The following is a 17,809-nucleotide window of genomic DNA, read 5'->3' as shown; positions in this document are numbered from 1 at the left end:
CGTTCAAAATCAAACAACACCCAACCCTACTGGATACCGGCTCTCCAGGACCAGAATTGAATACCCCTGGCCTAAGCATAGAGGCCCAGACTTCCCTTTCCCCAGCCACTTGGTCCAGCTCCTTCCATGAATGCTAAAATGTTCTCAGGCCTGACGAGAAACATTCCTTTGGGTCTCCTCCCGATTAGATGTGCCCGGAAAACATTACAAGGGAGGCGTCCAGGAGACATCCTAACCAGATGCCAGAGCCACCTCTACTGGCTCCTCTCGATGTGGAGAAGCAGCGGGTCTACTCCGAGCCCCTCCCGAGCTTCTCACCCTATCTCTAAAGGAGAGCCCAGACAACCTGCGGAAATAACTCGTTCTGGCTGTTTGTATTCTTGATCTCATTCTACCCAAAGCTCGTGACCATCGATGAGGGTAGGAACGTAGATCGACCAGTACAACGCCCGCATCACTGCAGACCCAGCACCAATCAGTCTAGCGATCTCACGCTCCATTTTTCCCTCACTCGTGAACAAGACCCTTAGATACGTAAACTCCTCCACTTGAGCTCTATATAAGTCTTATGAATTATTATTATTATTATAAATAACATATTTAGTGCATACAGCTGTCATTTAGAAGGTTCAGTTTCATTTTTTCTGTTCTAGGTACCTTTGCTGCAGAGAGGGATAAAGTGATTTATGGTCTGGTTTTCCCCATCAGGACATTTGAAATCATCTTTGTTCAGGTGGGTTCGCCATCATTGATGAGGTTGCTGTCAGGTATCAGTCCAACGGCTCACCTCTGTCTCTTAACAAGCTCGATTTGTAGATGAAGTTTGAGCTCATGTTTCCTCCCACTGGTAGAGGGGCCTTTCTGTAACCATAACATTATTACTCCAGTCCAAACAAACTGCCCAGCCGAGGTGAAAGAGGCCAGTAGAATGAAATACCAAGTAAATGTTCTAATTACTTCTGCTGCCCTCGCCGTTGGCAGGGTGCAGCGTGAGCCATGTCCCTCCTAATGAAGGCAGAAACTCAGCCGCTCAAGATGAATTATTGCAGCTATTGCCTGTTAGCATTCATCAGTTACGTGTTGTTTGATTGCTTATTTATCTGACTTGGGTTTCTGTCTCCTTTAGCTGCACTACTATGTGTATTTGTGGAAAAGAGCCGTCACCTACAAAACTATCGGGGACAAATTGTCAACTTTCATCAACGGGCCGAGCTGGAAACCTGGCAAAGCTCGGCTTGGCGACCACGTCGACAACCCCAAGGTTTGCATCGTTTCTGAAGAAAAAAGTAAACAAGTCCATGGCTTTGGTACAAATCATTGTGACACGCAGACTAAAAACACAAACCCAAATGACTCACAACATTCCTGCTCGAAAGATTCATATATTTTTTAAGTTTTACAAGAAAGTGCCACATGAAATAAAAGCTGCAGAGCCTTAGTTGATGCGTCACAATAAATTTAGTTTTACTGTCTGTAGCCATCGTTTGCAGGAATACAACTGCATGCGGTGAATGTGTGTGTGTGTGTATGTGTGTGTTTGAGCTCAAATTAAAAGTTCCAGCTGAATGCTTGAGTGGTTTTCTTTGAAATAATGCCTTTAGTGTCATAGATTAGCCCTGCGAGCTAATAGAAGAAGAAAGAAAACTTCTTTTGTCTTTGCAACCACATTGCAACTTTGTAACTTCAGAGGGAATGGCTGGTCCCTTCTGGACTTAATAAGGTGGAGCTGACATGCACTATTGCAGATATTATGTGCAATGTTTGCACTGCAGTCAGCTTCCAGCACATTTTCAGGATGTTTTACATCATGAAGAAAGCCGATTTGTTTTATTTAGTGATGAATCACTCCTCTACACACTAAGGAAGGCCTAGGAGACAATACAGCAGTTAGATTAAGGTGTTAAAAAGACAACTGCACAGCGAGGGGATAAGTTTCACTTTTGGTTCTACTAAATGGACACTAGGGGGTGCTAAAAGCAAGTCAAAACTTCCAAGTGTGCCTTTAAGGGCAAAACGGGGACTCTGCAAATGGAAAAATCTAAAAAGTTTATATAAATCTATATAAAGAAAATGTTTGCCTTTATACAAGAGACTGTTGAAAGAAAGAAACGAATGAAGTAGGATAAGAAGTGGGCTTTGCTTATCTTTTAGAGAATACACAGATCAGAGACGTCAGTGGGACGTCCAACATGTGGCTGTTTGATTCTTGAAAAGCCTGAAAAACCTTTTCAGGGTCGTTTTGAGAATTTATTTATTTTTTGTTTGCGTAATGTTCACATATTTATCGTAAAGCTCTCTGGTTTAGTTGCTTATTATTTTAACCACAAAAAGATTCTAATAAGCAACTGAAGTCATGCAGAAGGACTTGAGCTTGGTTTATGGTTGATGCACGTACATTCCGCACGGAAATGAGACGCGCATCGGAACTTGCAGCGTTTGTGGCTCCTTCCTACCATCTGCAGCTTTTTCCCATTGTGAGCCAATATTCTCCCAAACTGTAGGGGGCAGCATAGGGCTCTACGGCATGCATACAACACTACACCATAGTAGAAGTAGAAATCACTGTTGTTTACAACATTTTTTCACTTTGTCCTTGAATTTTCCAACTGTGACAGTATTAACAATATTGTGATCACAGTGATCTTTACGGACCGAACCATAAAGTTGTCTGTACTTAACAAACCTCCACCACTACGAGCGCTTGCCATTCTGCCATGTTTTTCCATGCAGGACCATCCGCATGGTTAGAAAATTTCCTAGGTGCGCAGTGCGGAAACTTTGGGCCATGCGGAGGCCACGCGAATGGGCGTGGTTGCTAAAATTACTTAATTTGGTCGTGCGGACCTCATGGATGCGTCAAGCATAAACCAGCCTTCATTTATTCCTCACCGTTTTTGGAGAGCCACAACAAATCCTGAAAAAAGTAGATTTTAAAAGACAGAAGTTGAGAAGACAAATTCTACCATGTTTTCATGTTCAATCAGTCTGAGTTCTGAACCAAATGCAACCTCTTCAGTGCTGCCTGACTCAGCCCAACATACAGTGCAGTAATCAAGCCGCGATAAAACAAATGCATGCAGGACAGACTCGAGATGCGTCCTAGACAACATAGGCTTGATTTTAGCCAGACGGCACAAGTGAAAAAACGCAGGTTCTCACAACCTGGTTTATGTGGCTTTCAAATTTGTTCTCCCACTGTTTTTTTTATGTTCTCTCTAGCTCCCAGTGCTAGCTCTGGCTCTGACATGCTCATTAATTATTCTGAATTTTAAGCATTAAATTACATTTAAAAAGAAAAGTTACAAAAAAATTCACCCCCTCAGAGTTGTCATGAATGTAAACTACATCTATTAAGCCTAGAAAGTTTTTAGAATTAGGCTGTAAACATGTTTATTTCTGCTGTGAAATTGGCATTTTAACATGGGAGTCAATGGGAACTTGCTCTGTTTTGATACCAGCCCCTAACAGATGAGGTTGGAACTGCAATTTTTGTCATTTCCTATTTGGCTTCATAAAAGTCAAACCTGACGGTGATATAAAAATGAATTTATATCAGATGTAAATGCTGATAATTTGTTTAAAACAAATATGTTTAAAATGAAACATGTTTATTGTCCGTTTGCAGGTTACTGGGAAGGAAGTTCCTTATGAACCCACCTGGTCTCCGTCTTTACAAGTTTACGGAGCGCTGCATTTCCTGATGCTTCTGGGAACTTACCATGAGCTGTTCAAGACCAAACTGGTATGTAATTCTCAATGTTTTTTTTATTTTTATCTTGGGGTAAAATTGTGTTTTTTGTTGTTGTTTGAATGGGACTTGTGATTTTCGGTGGGGGAACTGATACACTTAGGTTGTAGTAAACAGCCAATACAGCAAGGTGGTCCAGGCCTCGTAGCCTCATATTTCCTGATGCTGTGTGTTTGTTTGCCAACATTATTTCACCCAATTAAGTAGTTTGTTGTGGCTTCTTTGCGGCGCGGTAGAATCCTGTACTTATCCAGCAGTAAGAGACCAGCTCCATCCAGCATCCTGACAGAATGACGGATCGGCGTCCCCTTTTAAAACAACCTTTGTCTATTATTTTCCACTCAACTAGCCAAGAGACCCCCTTCCTCCTGCTCCAGAATCAAAAAAAAAAAAAAAGAGAGAGAGAAACAGGTCTCCTCTGCAGTTATCTTTGGAAGGCTTTTCTCCCTACAGACATAGTTTTGGTTAGCCAAAAAGCTCTGTCACGCCCATCCTCTTTTAAACTCCAAAATAAAATGTCCTTTTTCCTTTTCGATCGCTACCTCCATGGGGCTCCAACACTTGTGGTCCACACAAACACACACACACACACACACACACACACACACACACACACACACACACACACACACACACACACACACTTCTCCGCTGCGTTAAAGGTTTCCATCCCTCCTGGTGAATGAAACACCAGCTGGTGGTCCAGCAGTGAACACAAACGCCTTAATTGTCGAGTCAACCATTTCCCAACCCAAATAGCCTTCAGGATGCAGCAATCAAGACTTGGAGGGAAAATAACAAAGTGAGCTCTCTGACCGAACAATAAATCATGTCACTGTTATGTATTTATACCCACATGTTCTCTAGTCGCTTATTTAGGTTGACAATTGATGATACACTGCCCAACAGTTTATGGGCTTTGCGTTAATTCATAGTTCTGTAAACACAGTTATTTCAAAAGAAGTGGGGCCACGCCTCCTTTACATCATCATTAGGTCAACGTGCACACTTTATTACAGGGAGGCTAAAAAGATGATGCGGAGAGGAAAACTGGGCATGATGAAAGTGTTTTTTATTTTTATATTTGAGACATCCTTTGTTAGTTTAGATATAGTTTTGTTGTAAGTTAAAATTTAATGCAATACAATTTATTTCATTTTTTCTTCTAAAACATCTTGCTTGAGAAAGGCGTGTGCCCATTTTATTTATTAAAAGCTAAAAATGTTCTTAATTATAATTTTTTTAATCCTTGTGAAATTTAAAGAAATGCTGGTTTGATTCACTTTTAGCACCCCCTAGGTTTTATTATTATTATTTCCCTGTTGTAAAACTCCTCGCTGTGCGTTTGTCTTTTTAAAACCTTAATCTAACAGCTGAAATATCTCCTCAGCCTTCCTTAGTGTCTACAGAAGTGGTTCATCACTAAATCAAACAAATCAGCTGTGTTTACAATCTAAAACATGCAGGACACATGCTGGGAGCAGACTGCAGCGCCAGGCATATCAACTCCACTGTACTAAGTCCAGCAGGGACTGGTCTGGCTACTCTGAGGTTGCAAGTGCAGCATTCTGGCCATAGAGGGAGGTGGGGTCTGAGTGACATTTCATTAAGAGTTTAAAGGGTTATTTTAGCACATACTGGCTCAAGAAAATGATTTAAAAAACATGAAAAGTAGTATGGCTTTACCAAGATTTTATCAGACCAGTATTTGGACATTTCTGAAAATGTCCTACTTTTACATTACATTTCTGCGATTGATAATTATTTTTCCATTTTGTTATTTTTTTATATATCTATTTGTTTTTAAGTGTTTTTAAATATCAGCTGTAGTTTTCACTTGTAAACCGTTTTTGCCACGCTGTTCTTTCTAACTGACAGAATCTGCATCAGATTTATAATCAGCAGACGGAACTGAATGGTGTTGAAGCAGAAGCTACTTAAATAAATAAAATTGAATAATAATGTCTAATATTTCATTTATAACTGTGAATGTATGATAAGAAACAGACGTTTCTCATAATAACCTCCTACAGATTAACTCCATCACGATTCCGGCTCATGTTTACCTACTCGTGCCTGATTAAATGTCAACAGCATTTTTTTTTTGTGTGTGACTTACAATAAAAACATTTCACAATCAATGCACTGGTGTCTTTCTCACCAGCTGAGCCAGCTTGTCCACATGTACAGTAATCATAATATTGGCTGAAATAATGGTCTGTGTAATGAGTTGATCTGCTTTGTCTCTGGAGAATAAAACGATCAGCTGTGCAGCACGGTGCTGACACCAGATGTTGGCTTTAACTTGTGGTTGCTGCTGAAATGAAGCTGGATCAAGTAGAAAATTAGCAGAAAGAAAGAACCAGCCTTTTGTTTTTGTGCTCCAAATAAAATGTAAATATGTATTTCTGCCAACGGTCAGGAATAAAAAAGTAATAAAACAGATGAGGGAACAATTGATGGCTCTTCCTAGCAGCCACAACTGCACTAATAGCCTCTAAACGCAGCTTTGTTATTGTGCTGTTTTAATAAATTGTCTTTTTGAGTTTTGTATATTTAATTCCCCCAGCTGATCTGCTGGACTCATAAATTCATGGTTTCATGTATTCCCAAATGAGAATCCAAATAAGATAAGTTTTCTGGAGTTGGACAAGCATAAAGAAACATTGTGCATCTTGTTGTTGGGCAGGTTTTATGTGCAGCACCTCCCTCAGAGTGGGAGCAGAGAGAATTTGGCTGTTAGGATCTGTATAAAGTATCAGTGAAATATGAATCCAACCCGACAGCCTGCAGCAGCCTCATGAGACTTTGTTTCTAGCTTCTGCCCTCTGCAATGGCCTTAGCACTGAGAACACACATTAGTGATGTGACTTTGTGTGTTTGTGCAAATCTATTTGTGTATGTGTCCCAAGAGGCTTGGGAAACATCAGTGGAAAGGCTACATGGATTTTCTGCTCTATAGTGTTTTGTTTCAAATGTGTATGTGTGGACCAGTGGACCTACCTAAAGCTCTGACATCTTGTGGCTGGCATCGCCAGAGGAATAGACAAACTGCCGTGAGGTTTATGGCTACTAAAGCTCTTTAAATGTATGGTTAAGGTATTTTAAATTTGGCTTCTATGGAAATGTTATCGATAGTATTTTACCTGTTGTAGATTAACCTCAGAAAGGTTGCAGTTTGAAGAAAGACAGATTAGTTCTGATCAGACTGATATGCTAACGACTAGTCTGGTTGGAAGAGTTCAAAATAATCTTTCAGTATCTTAAAAATATTAATGCAGTTCATTAAATTACTGTAATTACAAACTAGGGATGCACAATATACCAGCATCAATATCAGTGTCGGCTGATGTTTGTAATTTTTTAACATATTGGTATTGGTCTGATAAGTAAAACTGGGCGGGTATTAACAATCGATATATATATATATATATATATCTGTTGCCATTTCTGTATCCATTTCACAGGGTGAGTGGGATGATAATGTGTAATTGTTTAGTCGTGAGACAGACAGACAGACAGATAGACAGATAGATAGATGAAGAAATAAATTAAATGTTTCCATGCAAATGCTCAATAAAAAACCTATTCACCACACTTTTGTATAATGATTCAATATCTGAACATGAAATATTGTGATATTTCAGTGTATCATTATTTTCTTACATCTCTACTCATATTAATGTAATATCTGTAAATATCGGATATAGCAGCAGTATCAATATCAAATATTGACATCAGACTACACTTCCACATTGGTGCATTCTTGATTAAATCGGATTGTTCTGATATTTGCTGGAGAAATGACCTGCTGAGGTATTAGTGAAACGTTTGCCAGATTATTCATGAAATGTGAAATTTATGGCATCATGAAGGTTTTAAAATCATCCGTCCATCCTTTTTGGCTGCCTATTCAGGGTCAGGTCACGGGGCAGTAGCCTAAGCAAGGAGGCCAAGACTTCTCTCTACCCAATCACTTGGGCCAGCTCCTTCAGGGGAATCCTTAGGTGTTTCCTGGCCAGCTGTGAGACATAGTCCCTCCAGCATGTCCTGGGTCTTCTTTTAGGTCTTCTCCCAGTTGGACATGCCCGTAAAACCTCACTGGGAAGGCGACCTGCAGGCTTCCTAACTAGATGTCCGAGCCACCTCAACTGGCTCCTCTCGTTGTGGAGCGTTACTCTGAGCCCCTCCCGGATGGCCGAGCTTCTCACCCTATCTCTTAAGAGAGAGTCCAGCCTCCCTGCGTAGAAAACTAATTTCAGCTTGTATCCGCAATCTCATTCTTTCAGTCACTACCCAAAGCTTGTGACCATAGGTGAGGGTTGGAGCATCCCTGTGCTTATTCCGACTTTAAATGTATATTTACATTCCTGAAAAACATCTGCTTAAATGTCTTAAAACATTTTTGTGAACTGAGATTTGTTTAATTACTTGCATTATATATAATTCTTTATACTCAATAGTTTATAGACTTTTTTTTTAAACTTTGGTTAAATATTCTAACACTTTACAGTGCAAAATAATTAAGATTAAACAGCTGGTTAAATTCAGAGTCAATTGCTGATCAGGTTCCAAAATGTTGCTCATCCACTGTTGTTATTAGTGACATTTTAGCATGCAGATGAAGTGGAAAACGTCTTGATATCGACCATAAACATCAGCCCCAAAAATCAGCAGCACGTACTAGGGCCTGCACGACTTTATTTTTTTTAAAGTCGACAGTCAAGTAATTAAAGTCGAGTCGACTTCGACTAGTCGTTGATGACGTCATACGCCGGAAGCGGCGGGGGGGTCGGTATGTAGGTTCGCTGGAATTTTTTGACAATTAAAATTGCGCCCACATTTTCTAAGTTAAACACATCTCTTTTAACAATGGTAGTTTCTGCATCCTACTTCAGCCCTCTCCCCCTGCGCAGCAGCCGCAAACTCACTGATGCGCCTGCAGCCTCTCAGAGTTCCTGCTGCTCTAAACATTAAAATAATTATTTCATTTTCTGTTCCTCACTTCTGATTACCTTCAATGGTGTCTGTTTGTTGCAACCAGCAGGTACAAAAACTAACTTGTTTATATTTGACTATTTTTCTGTCCTGCCTGTTTATTATCTTCCTGCATCTGCTCTCAATCCTAAAGAAAAACTGCTACCTGGGTTCATATATATTCACCTTATGAGTTACCTTTCAACTGCAGTTCTAAAAGATCTACCGACCGCAAAAACAGCGGAGTGCCGCTGCTCGCCGGCCGACTACAACGGGACCGTTTTTGCTGCGGAGTTCGTGCCGGGGCGGAGCGGAGCGGAGATAGTGGAATCTTGGGGGCGCGTCACCGGAGGACAACAGGTGATGCACATCGCTCCGCAGCAGCGAAATGCATCAGGCACAAATAACAGACAGAAAACATGAAAGGAAATGAGCCGACATGAACGATCGCGTGTTTAATTTGTTTTTGAGATGGTGACACCTGATTTGGCGGTGCTCAGGACGCAATGTCTGGAGCGCACGTCAGTGATCAGAGCTTTGCATGCACAAACTGGTTAAGATTATGATGGGGGTGAGGGGAAGGTTAAATTGCAAGAGCGAAAAGGTCACAGTTTGGTTAAATGTCCGTTTTACCGCCGGTGTCATTACCGCACAGCGCGTCGCCTCCGCCTCGATCCAGACGCGCAGGGGCTCGTCACCTGCTGTCTTTTCCGAGGACTGCATCTTGTCAGTCATTATCACGTGACAGCGACTAGTTGATGACAGGCATAAAAAGTCACTACAGAGCCGTGAAGTCGACTAGTCGACTATTTCGTACAACCCCTAGCACGTACCAGTATCGGCAACACAAAAACCCATATCAGTCGATCTCTAATCTGAACTATTCTCTAGTCCTCTAGACTGACTCTTCACTCTTAATAACCTTTCCACAGAAATCTTTTTCAGATTATTCGAAATCTCTATGTGACCTGTGATTTTACTCTAACAAACCATAATGTTCATTTGAACATTAGCTTTAGCACCGTTTCTGTCTCTTTTATAGATGCTGTCCCAGTTATCTATTCTGGGGATGTCTGGCTACATTCTGCTCACTCTCACGTCTCTGGGCTTCATTATTGACCAAAGGTACATTTTGAATTTTTGTTTTTTTTTTGTAAATCTAAAATCAAACTATTTGCAAATCTGAGAAGTAGACAAATCTAAAATCTCTGGAAAATGTCAGAGAATGTTTCAAATTTACTGACCTGGTGCATTTTAACTTTAACTCATTTCCGGTCAGGTTAGCAGTTTGGTAGAGCATACCTTAGTCCCTCCCTATACATCTTATTGAAGCAATAAATGATTTTACTAGGAAAAAACAACTAAACCTAAAAATTCTAAAAGATTGATAGATGTTTGAATAAAAGTTAAACATGAGTGCCTTATTTTAATATTACGTTATTATTATATTGTTATATTTATATTGTTATTATGACAAATTGGTCTTAGGTGAAGGGTGAGACAATGAAAGGTTCACAGGATCTTTCATGGAGGTAAAGTCAAAGAGTCGGAGTACCCGGCCCGGAGGGTTACCGGGGTCCCACCCTGGAGTCAGGCCTGGGGTTGGGGCCCGTGGGCGAGCGCCAGGTGGCCGGACTTTCGCCCATGGGGCCTGGCCGTGCCCAGCCTGAACCTGATACCTGGGCTCATCCAACTGTGGACCCACCACCTGCAGGAGGAACATGAAGGGTCCGGTGCAATGTGGATCGGGTGGCAGACCAAGGCGGGAGCCTTGGCGGTCCGATCCAAGGATAAGAAAACTGGTTTTTGAGACATGAAATGTCACCTCGCTGGTGGGGAAGGAGCAGGAGCTTGTGGCAGAGGTTGACCTGTACCGGCTAGATATAGTCGGACTCACCTCGGCACATAGCATTGGCTCTGGAACCCAAATCCTTGAGAGGGGTTGGACACTCTCCTTTGCTGGAGTTGCTCCGGGTGAGAGGCGGAGGGCTGGGGTTGGCTTTTTGTTAGCCCCAAGACTCTCTGCCTGTGTGATGGGGTTTACCCCGGGGGACGAGAGGGTAGCTTCCCTGCGCCTTCGGGTCGGGGAACGGGTCCTGACTGTTGTTTGTGCTTATGGGCCAAATATCAGTTCAGAGTACCCACACTTTTTGGAGTCCCTGGGATGATTGCTAGACAGTGCTCCATCAGGGGACTCCATTGTCCTGCTGGGGAACTTCAATGCTCATGTGGGCAATGACAGCTTGACCTGGAGGGGTGTGACTGGGAGGAACGGCCCGCCTGATCTGAACTCGAGTCGTGTTTCGTTATTGGACTTCTGTGCAGGCCGCAGTTTGGCCATAACGAACACCATGTTCAAACATAAGCATGTCCATCGGTACACTTGGTACCAGGGCAGCCTAGGTCGCAGGTCGACGATAGACTTTGTAGTCGTATCATCTGACCTGCGGCCGTATGCTTTGGACACCCGAGTGAAGAGAGGAGCGGAGCTGTCAACTGATCACCACCTGGTGGTGAGTTGGATCAGATGGCAGGGGAAGATGCCGCGTAGACCTGGCAGACCCAAACGCATAGTGAGGTTCTGCTGGGAACGCCTGGCAGAAGAACCTGTCAAGACGGTCTTCAACTCCCACCTCCGGCAGAGCTTTGACCGCATCCCGAGAGCAGTGGGGGACATTGACTCCGAGTGGGCCTTGTTCCACTCTGCGATTGTTGAGGCGGCTGTTGCTAGCTGTGGTCGCAAGGTGGTCGGTGCCAGTCGTGGTGGCAACCCCCGTACCCGCTGGTGGACAACAGAGGTTCGGGGAGTCGTCAGGCTGAAGAAGGAGGCCTACAGGGCGTGGCTGGTCTGTGGGTCTCCGGAGGCAGCAGACAGGTACCGGATAGCCAAGCGGGGTGCAGCAGTGGCAGTTCCCGAGGCAAAATCTCGGGCGTGGGAGGAGTTTGGTGAGGCCATGGAGAAAGACCATCGATCGGCTCCAAAGACGTTCTGGAAAACTGTCCGGCGCCTCAGGAGATGAAGGCAACAACTCACTCACACTGTTTACAGTGGGGATGGGGAGCTGCTGACGTCAACTGGGGCTATAGTCGGACGGTGGAAGGAATACTTTGAGGAGCGCCTCAATCCCACCTATGCGCATTCTGAGGAGGAACCAGAGCCGAGAAATCTGGGGTTGGACTGTCCAATCTCAGGGGCAGAAGTTGCTGTGGTAGTCAGACAACTACACAGCGGCGGAGCCCCAGGGGCGGATGAGGTTCGTCCTGGGTATCTCAAGGCTATGGATGTTGTAGGGCTGTCATGGTTGACACGTCTCTACAACATTGCGTGGTCATCAGGGGCAGTTCCTGTGGAGTGGCAGACCGGGGTGGTGGTCCCCATCTTTAAGAAGGGTGACCTGAGGGTGTGTTCCAACTATAGGGGGATCACACTCCTCAGCCTCCCTGGAAAGGTCTACTCCAAGGTACTGGAGAGGAGGGTCCGATCGATAGTTGAGTCTCAGATTGAGGAGGAGCAATGTGGTTTTCGTCCTGGCCGTGGAACTGTGGACCAGCTCTATACCCTTGCAAGGGTGATGGAGGGGGCATGGGAGTTTGCCCAACCAATCAACATGTGTTTTGTGGATTTGGAGAAGGCTTATGACCGTGTCCCCAGCGGCACCCTGTGGGGGACGCTCCAGGAGTATGGGGTGGGTGGCTTTCTGTTAAGGGCCATTCAGTCCCTTTACCAGAGGAGTGTGAGTTTGGTCCGCATAGCCGGTAGTAAGTCAGACCTGTTCCCGGTGAGGGTTGGACTCCGCCAGGGCTGCCCTTTGTCACCGGTTCTGTTCATTACCTTTATGGACAGAATTTCTAGGCGCAGCCGTGGTGTGGAGTGTCGAGTTTGGTGGCAGGAGAATCTCGTCTCTGCATTTTGCGGATGATGTGGTCCTCCTAGCTTCATCCAGCTCTGACCTTCAGCTCTTGCTGGGTAGGTTCACGGCCGAGTGTGAAGCGGCTGGGATGAGGATCAGCACCTCCAAATCTGAGACCATGGTTCTCGACCGGAAAAGGGTGGCTTGCCAACTCCGGGTCGGGGGAGAGGTCCTACCTCAAGTGGAGGAGTTTAAGTATCTCGAGGTCTTGTTCACGAGTGAGGGTAGGAGGGATCGGGAGATCGACAGGCGGATTGGTTCAGCATCTGCAGTGATGCGGACGCTGAGCCGATCTGTCGTGGCGATGAGGGAGCTGAGCCATAAAGCCAGGCTCTCGATTTACCGGTCGATCTACGTCCCAATCCTCACCTATGGTCATGAACTTTGGGTAATGATCGAAAGAACGAGATTGCGGATACAAGCGGCCGAAATGAGTTTCCTCCATTGGGTGGCTGGGCTCAGCCTTAGAGATCGGGTGAGGAGCTCGGACATTCGAGAGGGACTCGGAGTAGAACCGCTGCTCCTCCGGATTGAAAGGAGCCAGTTGAGGTGGTTTGGGCATCTGGTCAGGATGCCTCCTGGACGCCTCCCCGGGGAGGTGTTTCGGGCATGTCCTGCCAGCAGGAGGCCCCCGGGTCGACTCAGGATACGTTGGAGAGGTTACATCTCCAATCTGGTCCGGGAACGCCTTGGGATCCTGCCGGAGGAGCTGGTGGAGACGGCCGGGGAGAGGACGGTCTGGAGCTCACTATTTGGGATGCTGCCCCCGCGACCCGGACCCGGATAAGCGGAGAAAGACGACGACGACGACGCATCAAAAAAGTTTCAAATCTCAGAAGGAGATTTATTTTCTAATTCATTTGTTTTGGGCCAAATTATAATTTTTTTTTTTTAAATATTAGGGACCAAAGTCCAGCAAGTTTTTACTTTGAGGAATCTGTTGGATCTAGGGACTTTTATCAGTGAAATAGTACAATTGTTCGATTAAAATCCAATTCAAAGCTTTTTCTGCACGGTTCTTTTTTATTTTCGCTAATCACCGTTAATTTGTTGAAACGTGTCTAAATGTGTCATGTCTTGCCTCTTAATGCTCAGGCCAACTGCAGCTTTTCTGGAGATGTTTCGCTGTGTTGTCATGGTGACGATGCATCGCTACAACTGCGTGAGCACCCCGTTTCCTGCCCTCTCTGCTCTCACAGAGGTAAGATGAAACACAGAGTGTTGCAGTTCAAACAGAAATGGTTGAAACTCACTGCGCTTCGTTTTTTGGCACCTTTTCTTTTACTTGTCAACACTTGGCACCTGTTTTACCTCCTATGCAGCTCGAGTTCATGTTATTCAGCCAAGAGTTTTGGTTTGTTTTGCTACCATCCGTTAAAGTTTCTGTGATTTGTTGGCCCTAAGGCAGAGATGAGGAGCAAGTAACAGGCAGAGCAAACTCTGTGCATTTTTTGGCTTTAAACTTGTAGTTTTTCGACCCAGCCAGTTATTACTCAGTTTATAGAATTTCAAACGTATTCCCCTAGACACACATGAAGCTTATATAGCATTTTTTCTTATGTTGCCGTCTTTCCCAAAACCTGTCAAGTGATTTGGACGTGAAAAATAGATGGAGCTCCCCTCGAAGTGTTGACAGCTGCATAGTTTTGCAGTTCAACTGAACAGTGGCTTTGCATACAATCATGATTTCTGCATTTGAGTTGATGAGCAGCAAACTGAAACTCAAAGCAGATGGCTCACAACATCCTCATTTAGACATGATAGTATGTACGTATGCTACGTTATACTAACCTAAAAATCTAGATAGACAGTAGCAAAATGATTGTGCTCTGCATGTCGGTCTGGCCATGCTCCTTTGTAGCTTCTGCAGCCCTGGCCAGTCTATTGGCATGCCAATCACGACTCTCTTATCAGTTTGGTGGGCGGTATGCTATGAGCAGAAACATGTACTTACAAACGTTTATTTAGAAAAAAGGATGTTTACCTCATCTTCGACAGTGTATGACAGACTGCCCTGTTGACTGGCATCCGTAGTGGTAACTACATCATGTTGTTTGCTGTCCAAGAGCACGCAGAGACAACGTGAAAGACAACCCTGCCCCATGACTGAGATCCATCATTGGGTCGTGGCCCGACTATGTATACACATCTATAGGATGTTTTGCCAGGCTAACTTTATACGCTCATCTGGAGAAAACATTAACCTCCCCATGACAAGATGTTTCAGCTTGGGATGTTCAGTATCAGCATTTTTACAAGGCAAGTTAGGCAAGTTGTGCCAAACAAACAAAAAATAATCCTTGGATCCATCATAGCTTGACATCTTTAGTGAGGAGAAGTGGTTGAAGAATTTGATGTATAAAATGTGCATGGTATGTAAAATTTGTGTCCCGAAGAGAGAAAAAGCTGATACTGATGCTTTCTGAATTCCTACATCGGCCAATAATAACGGTGGGCTGATAATATCGGACATCCCTAGTTTCAACCTTTTGCTGTCCTTAGAAGACATGGTACTTTTACGAAACATGACCAAACGTTTGGTTGCATGATTTCACGAAATAGACATGTAGGCTTTTGAGCATCTACACGAAAGGGTTTTGTCAGATTTTTATATTTTTACAATTTTTTTCTTGCCGTTTTTCTTGTACTTTCGGCTGCTCTGTTCATAGTCCAAATCTATGGAAGCAGATCTGGATAGAACCATGCAACCTTTTATTAGACAGTTAGCTCCACTGGTGTCTTCTGTCTCATCAGATCGACTGTATTTAGATCTAGGTTTTTGCAAAGTAACAGTTGCAATTGTGTCAAGAAACATGACGTATATTATAAAAATATAGAAAATAAGAGCAGCTGTGTGACATTTGACTCTTGTCTGCTTTTTTGTGAATAAATTATGGGAAGAAAAATATTGAGATCTATGTTGTAGGTCAGAGTTCAGCTAAAGAATATCGAGACACAAGTTTTGGTCTCTAACATTGATCGTTGTAATGCTAATCGCAGAAGAACGCTAGCTCTGAAGTACTCCTTCCACTAGGCCGAGCAGCTGCCAAAGCTAGCCACGCTTATGCTAGCATCCTTGTTGAAGGAAGAATATTGGAGTACTCACCTTCCAGGATGTGCTGGGAATGTTCAGAGTTTGATTGAATGTCAAAGTGATCCACAGCTTGCGGTCCGGTCCAACACAGTACAATTGCACACTTAAATGTCTGCTGTTTACCAAACCTCCCACCACACCCCACCCACCCACCCACCCACACACACACACACACACACACACACACACACAGACACACGCACGCACGCACGCACGCACACACACACACACACACACACACACACACACACACACACACACACACACACACGCACGCACACACACACACACACACACACACACACACACACACACACACACCATAATAATCATGTCCTGGCCGAGTCTGTGGGGAAAACCAGTCTTTTTATTGTAGTCCTTTACAATCGTGTTAGCCATTTGTAGGGCTCCTGGGTCATTGTGAGCCCCAACAAAGTTATTTAAAATATTAGGGTTCAAAAAAACAGTTTCTAAAAACAGTCTTCTAGTGCTCCTTTAACTTTCCTTTAGCTAACCCCTCCATATGAGAACAATTCATCATTGCTTTAAAATGAGATGTTTGTACTAATTAAATAAATCTGCTGCTTATTTAACAAATGCCCCACATCTTGCAAGCTATTGCGGATTCAGAAATATTCATGGAAAAAATAATGAACCCATAAGTGGAAGAAATGGATTGTATGGAGAAAACCTTTAAAACATTAATTAAATTGGAGGATGAACTACAGAACCAGTTTGTGACCAAAATAAAACTATAAAAATAATTCCGTTGTAACGCCTCAAACACAAAGTCAGACAGTTGTTATCTTGTTGTTAGAATGTTGAATAAAGTGTAAATAAACATTAAATCTGCCTGCAAATGCAAAAACATGGTGATTTTATTGTTTTGAATTCATTTGGACACAAAATGAAAAGTTAAAAAGTGACTAAATTATGAAGTTTAGCTTTATGCCAAAAGCCTGTTAATTCTGTTCTTTCTTAATCTAAAACTTGCTTCGCGAACATGTAACAGTTCTGATGTTTCTCTGGTGTGTGTGTGTGTGTGTGTGTGTGTGTGTGTGTGTGTGTGTGTGTGTGTGTGTGTGTGTCTGTGTATGTATGTGTGTGTGTGCGTGCGTGTGTGTGTGCGTGCATGTGTGTGTGTGTGTGCCTGTGTCGCCTGTTTAGGCCTGACTGTGTGTGTTGTGTGGTCTGTTTTGTGTGACTGAAATGTGTTAGAGCTGGGTGCTAAGTCCTGCCCCGCTGCTCTGTGATCTATGAGTCCAGATGCGTCGCCCAATTGACCATAAAATTGGCGTGCCTCTCTGGCTCTGGCAGCTCCACTGTAGATGGAGGCTGACCTCTCATTACTTGCCCTCCCTGATTCCAAATCATTTTTTTCTATTCTTTTTAAGATTTTCTCTTTCTTTCTATCCGCACTGCTCTTACAGCGTACCATTTCAGCGAGTGTGAACGAGAGCTGCACTTCTGGAAACAATTAGTGTCGTCTGCCACTCACCGGCGCTGCTGATGAGATTTGCAATTGCTGCTTTTATGTCCTTTGACTCCACATCTGTGCCACTAAGGTGTTCAAATGACAAAAAAAAAAAGGTTTTCCCACCTTCTTTCATTTTCTCACCATAAAATTAAAAACTAATTAATTGCAACTTTTTGAAGCGACGCTTACAGAGCAGGGCATTTCCAGCCAGCTTAAGAGCAACACACATGGTGATGTTTGCTGGACGTGCTGCTGCACAGCTGTGTCACTTTGACAGGAGGTTTATGCAGATGTTTCCTTTAGGTAACCATTAGGCTTCGTTTCAAGTCGCGGCACATCAGGTTTAGCTGGATAACTGTCGTGGCTGCAGGTGGGGCTCAATGGAAAACCCTCACAATTGACTCAAAATGGTTTTCTGCTCTTTGTTCAGAAGTCCAGCAAAGAGAAACAGAGAGGCCGCCCTCCAACTTTAAGCTACTTTAATGATAAATGTTCTGACGCATGAGCGGGACAGCCGGCTCTTTGCTGCATTAAATGTCTCGGTGAAGGGTGTTTTGAAGTCGGGCCAATCAATTAACAGTCTCTAGAACCGGAGAGGGAAA

At 43.7% G+C, this 17,809-nt stretch overlaps 1 protein-coding gene across 2 annotated transcripts in view; it reads left to right on the top strand.

The window, feature by feature from the left end:
* Positions 1-17,809, top strand: part of agmo (alkylglycerol monooxygenase) — a 99,350-nt gene that overhangs the window by 50,267 nt on the left and 31,274 nt on the right. For both annotated transcript variants that reach the window (XM_070551008.1, XM_015949824.3), the window contains exons 8-12: positions 654-733; positions 1,127-1,261; positions 3,626-3,742; positions 9,768-9,850; positions 13,732-13,837. In XM_070551008.1, the coding sequence (XP_070407109.1) occupies positions 654-733; positions 1,127-1,261; positions 3,626-3,742; positions 9,768-9,850; positions 13,732-13,837 (521 nt within the window). The remainder of the gene's footprint in view (positions 1-653; positions 734-1,126; positions 1,262-3,625; positions 3,743-9,767; positions 9,851-13,731; positions 13,838-17,809) is intronic.

This window comes from Nothobranchius furzeri, chromosome 5, assembly GCF_043380555.1.
Source record: "Nothobranchius furzeri strain GRZ-AD chromosome 5, NfurGRZ-RIMD1, whole genome shotgun sequence".
Classification (NCBI taxonomy): Eukaryota; Metazoa; Chordata; class Actinopteri; order Cyprinodontiformes; family Nothobranchiidae; genus Nothobranchius; species Nothobranchius furzeri.
Note: the sequence above shows the minus strand (reverse complement) of the source record. Positions and strands in the feature narration are given on the sequence as shown.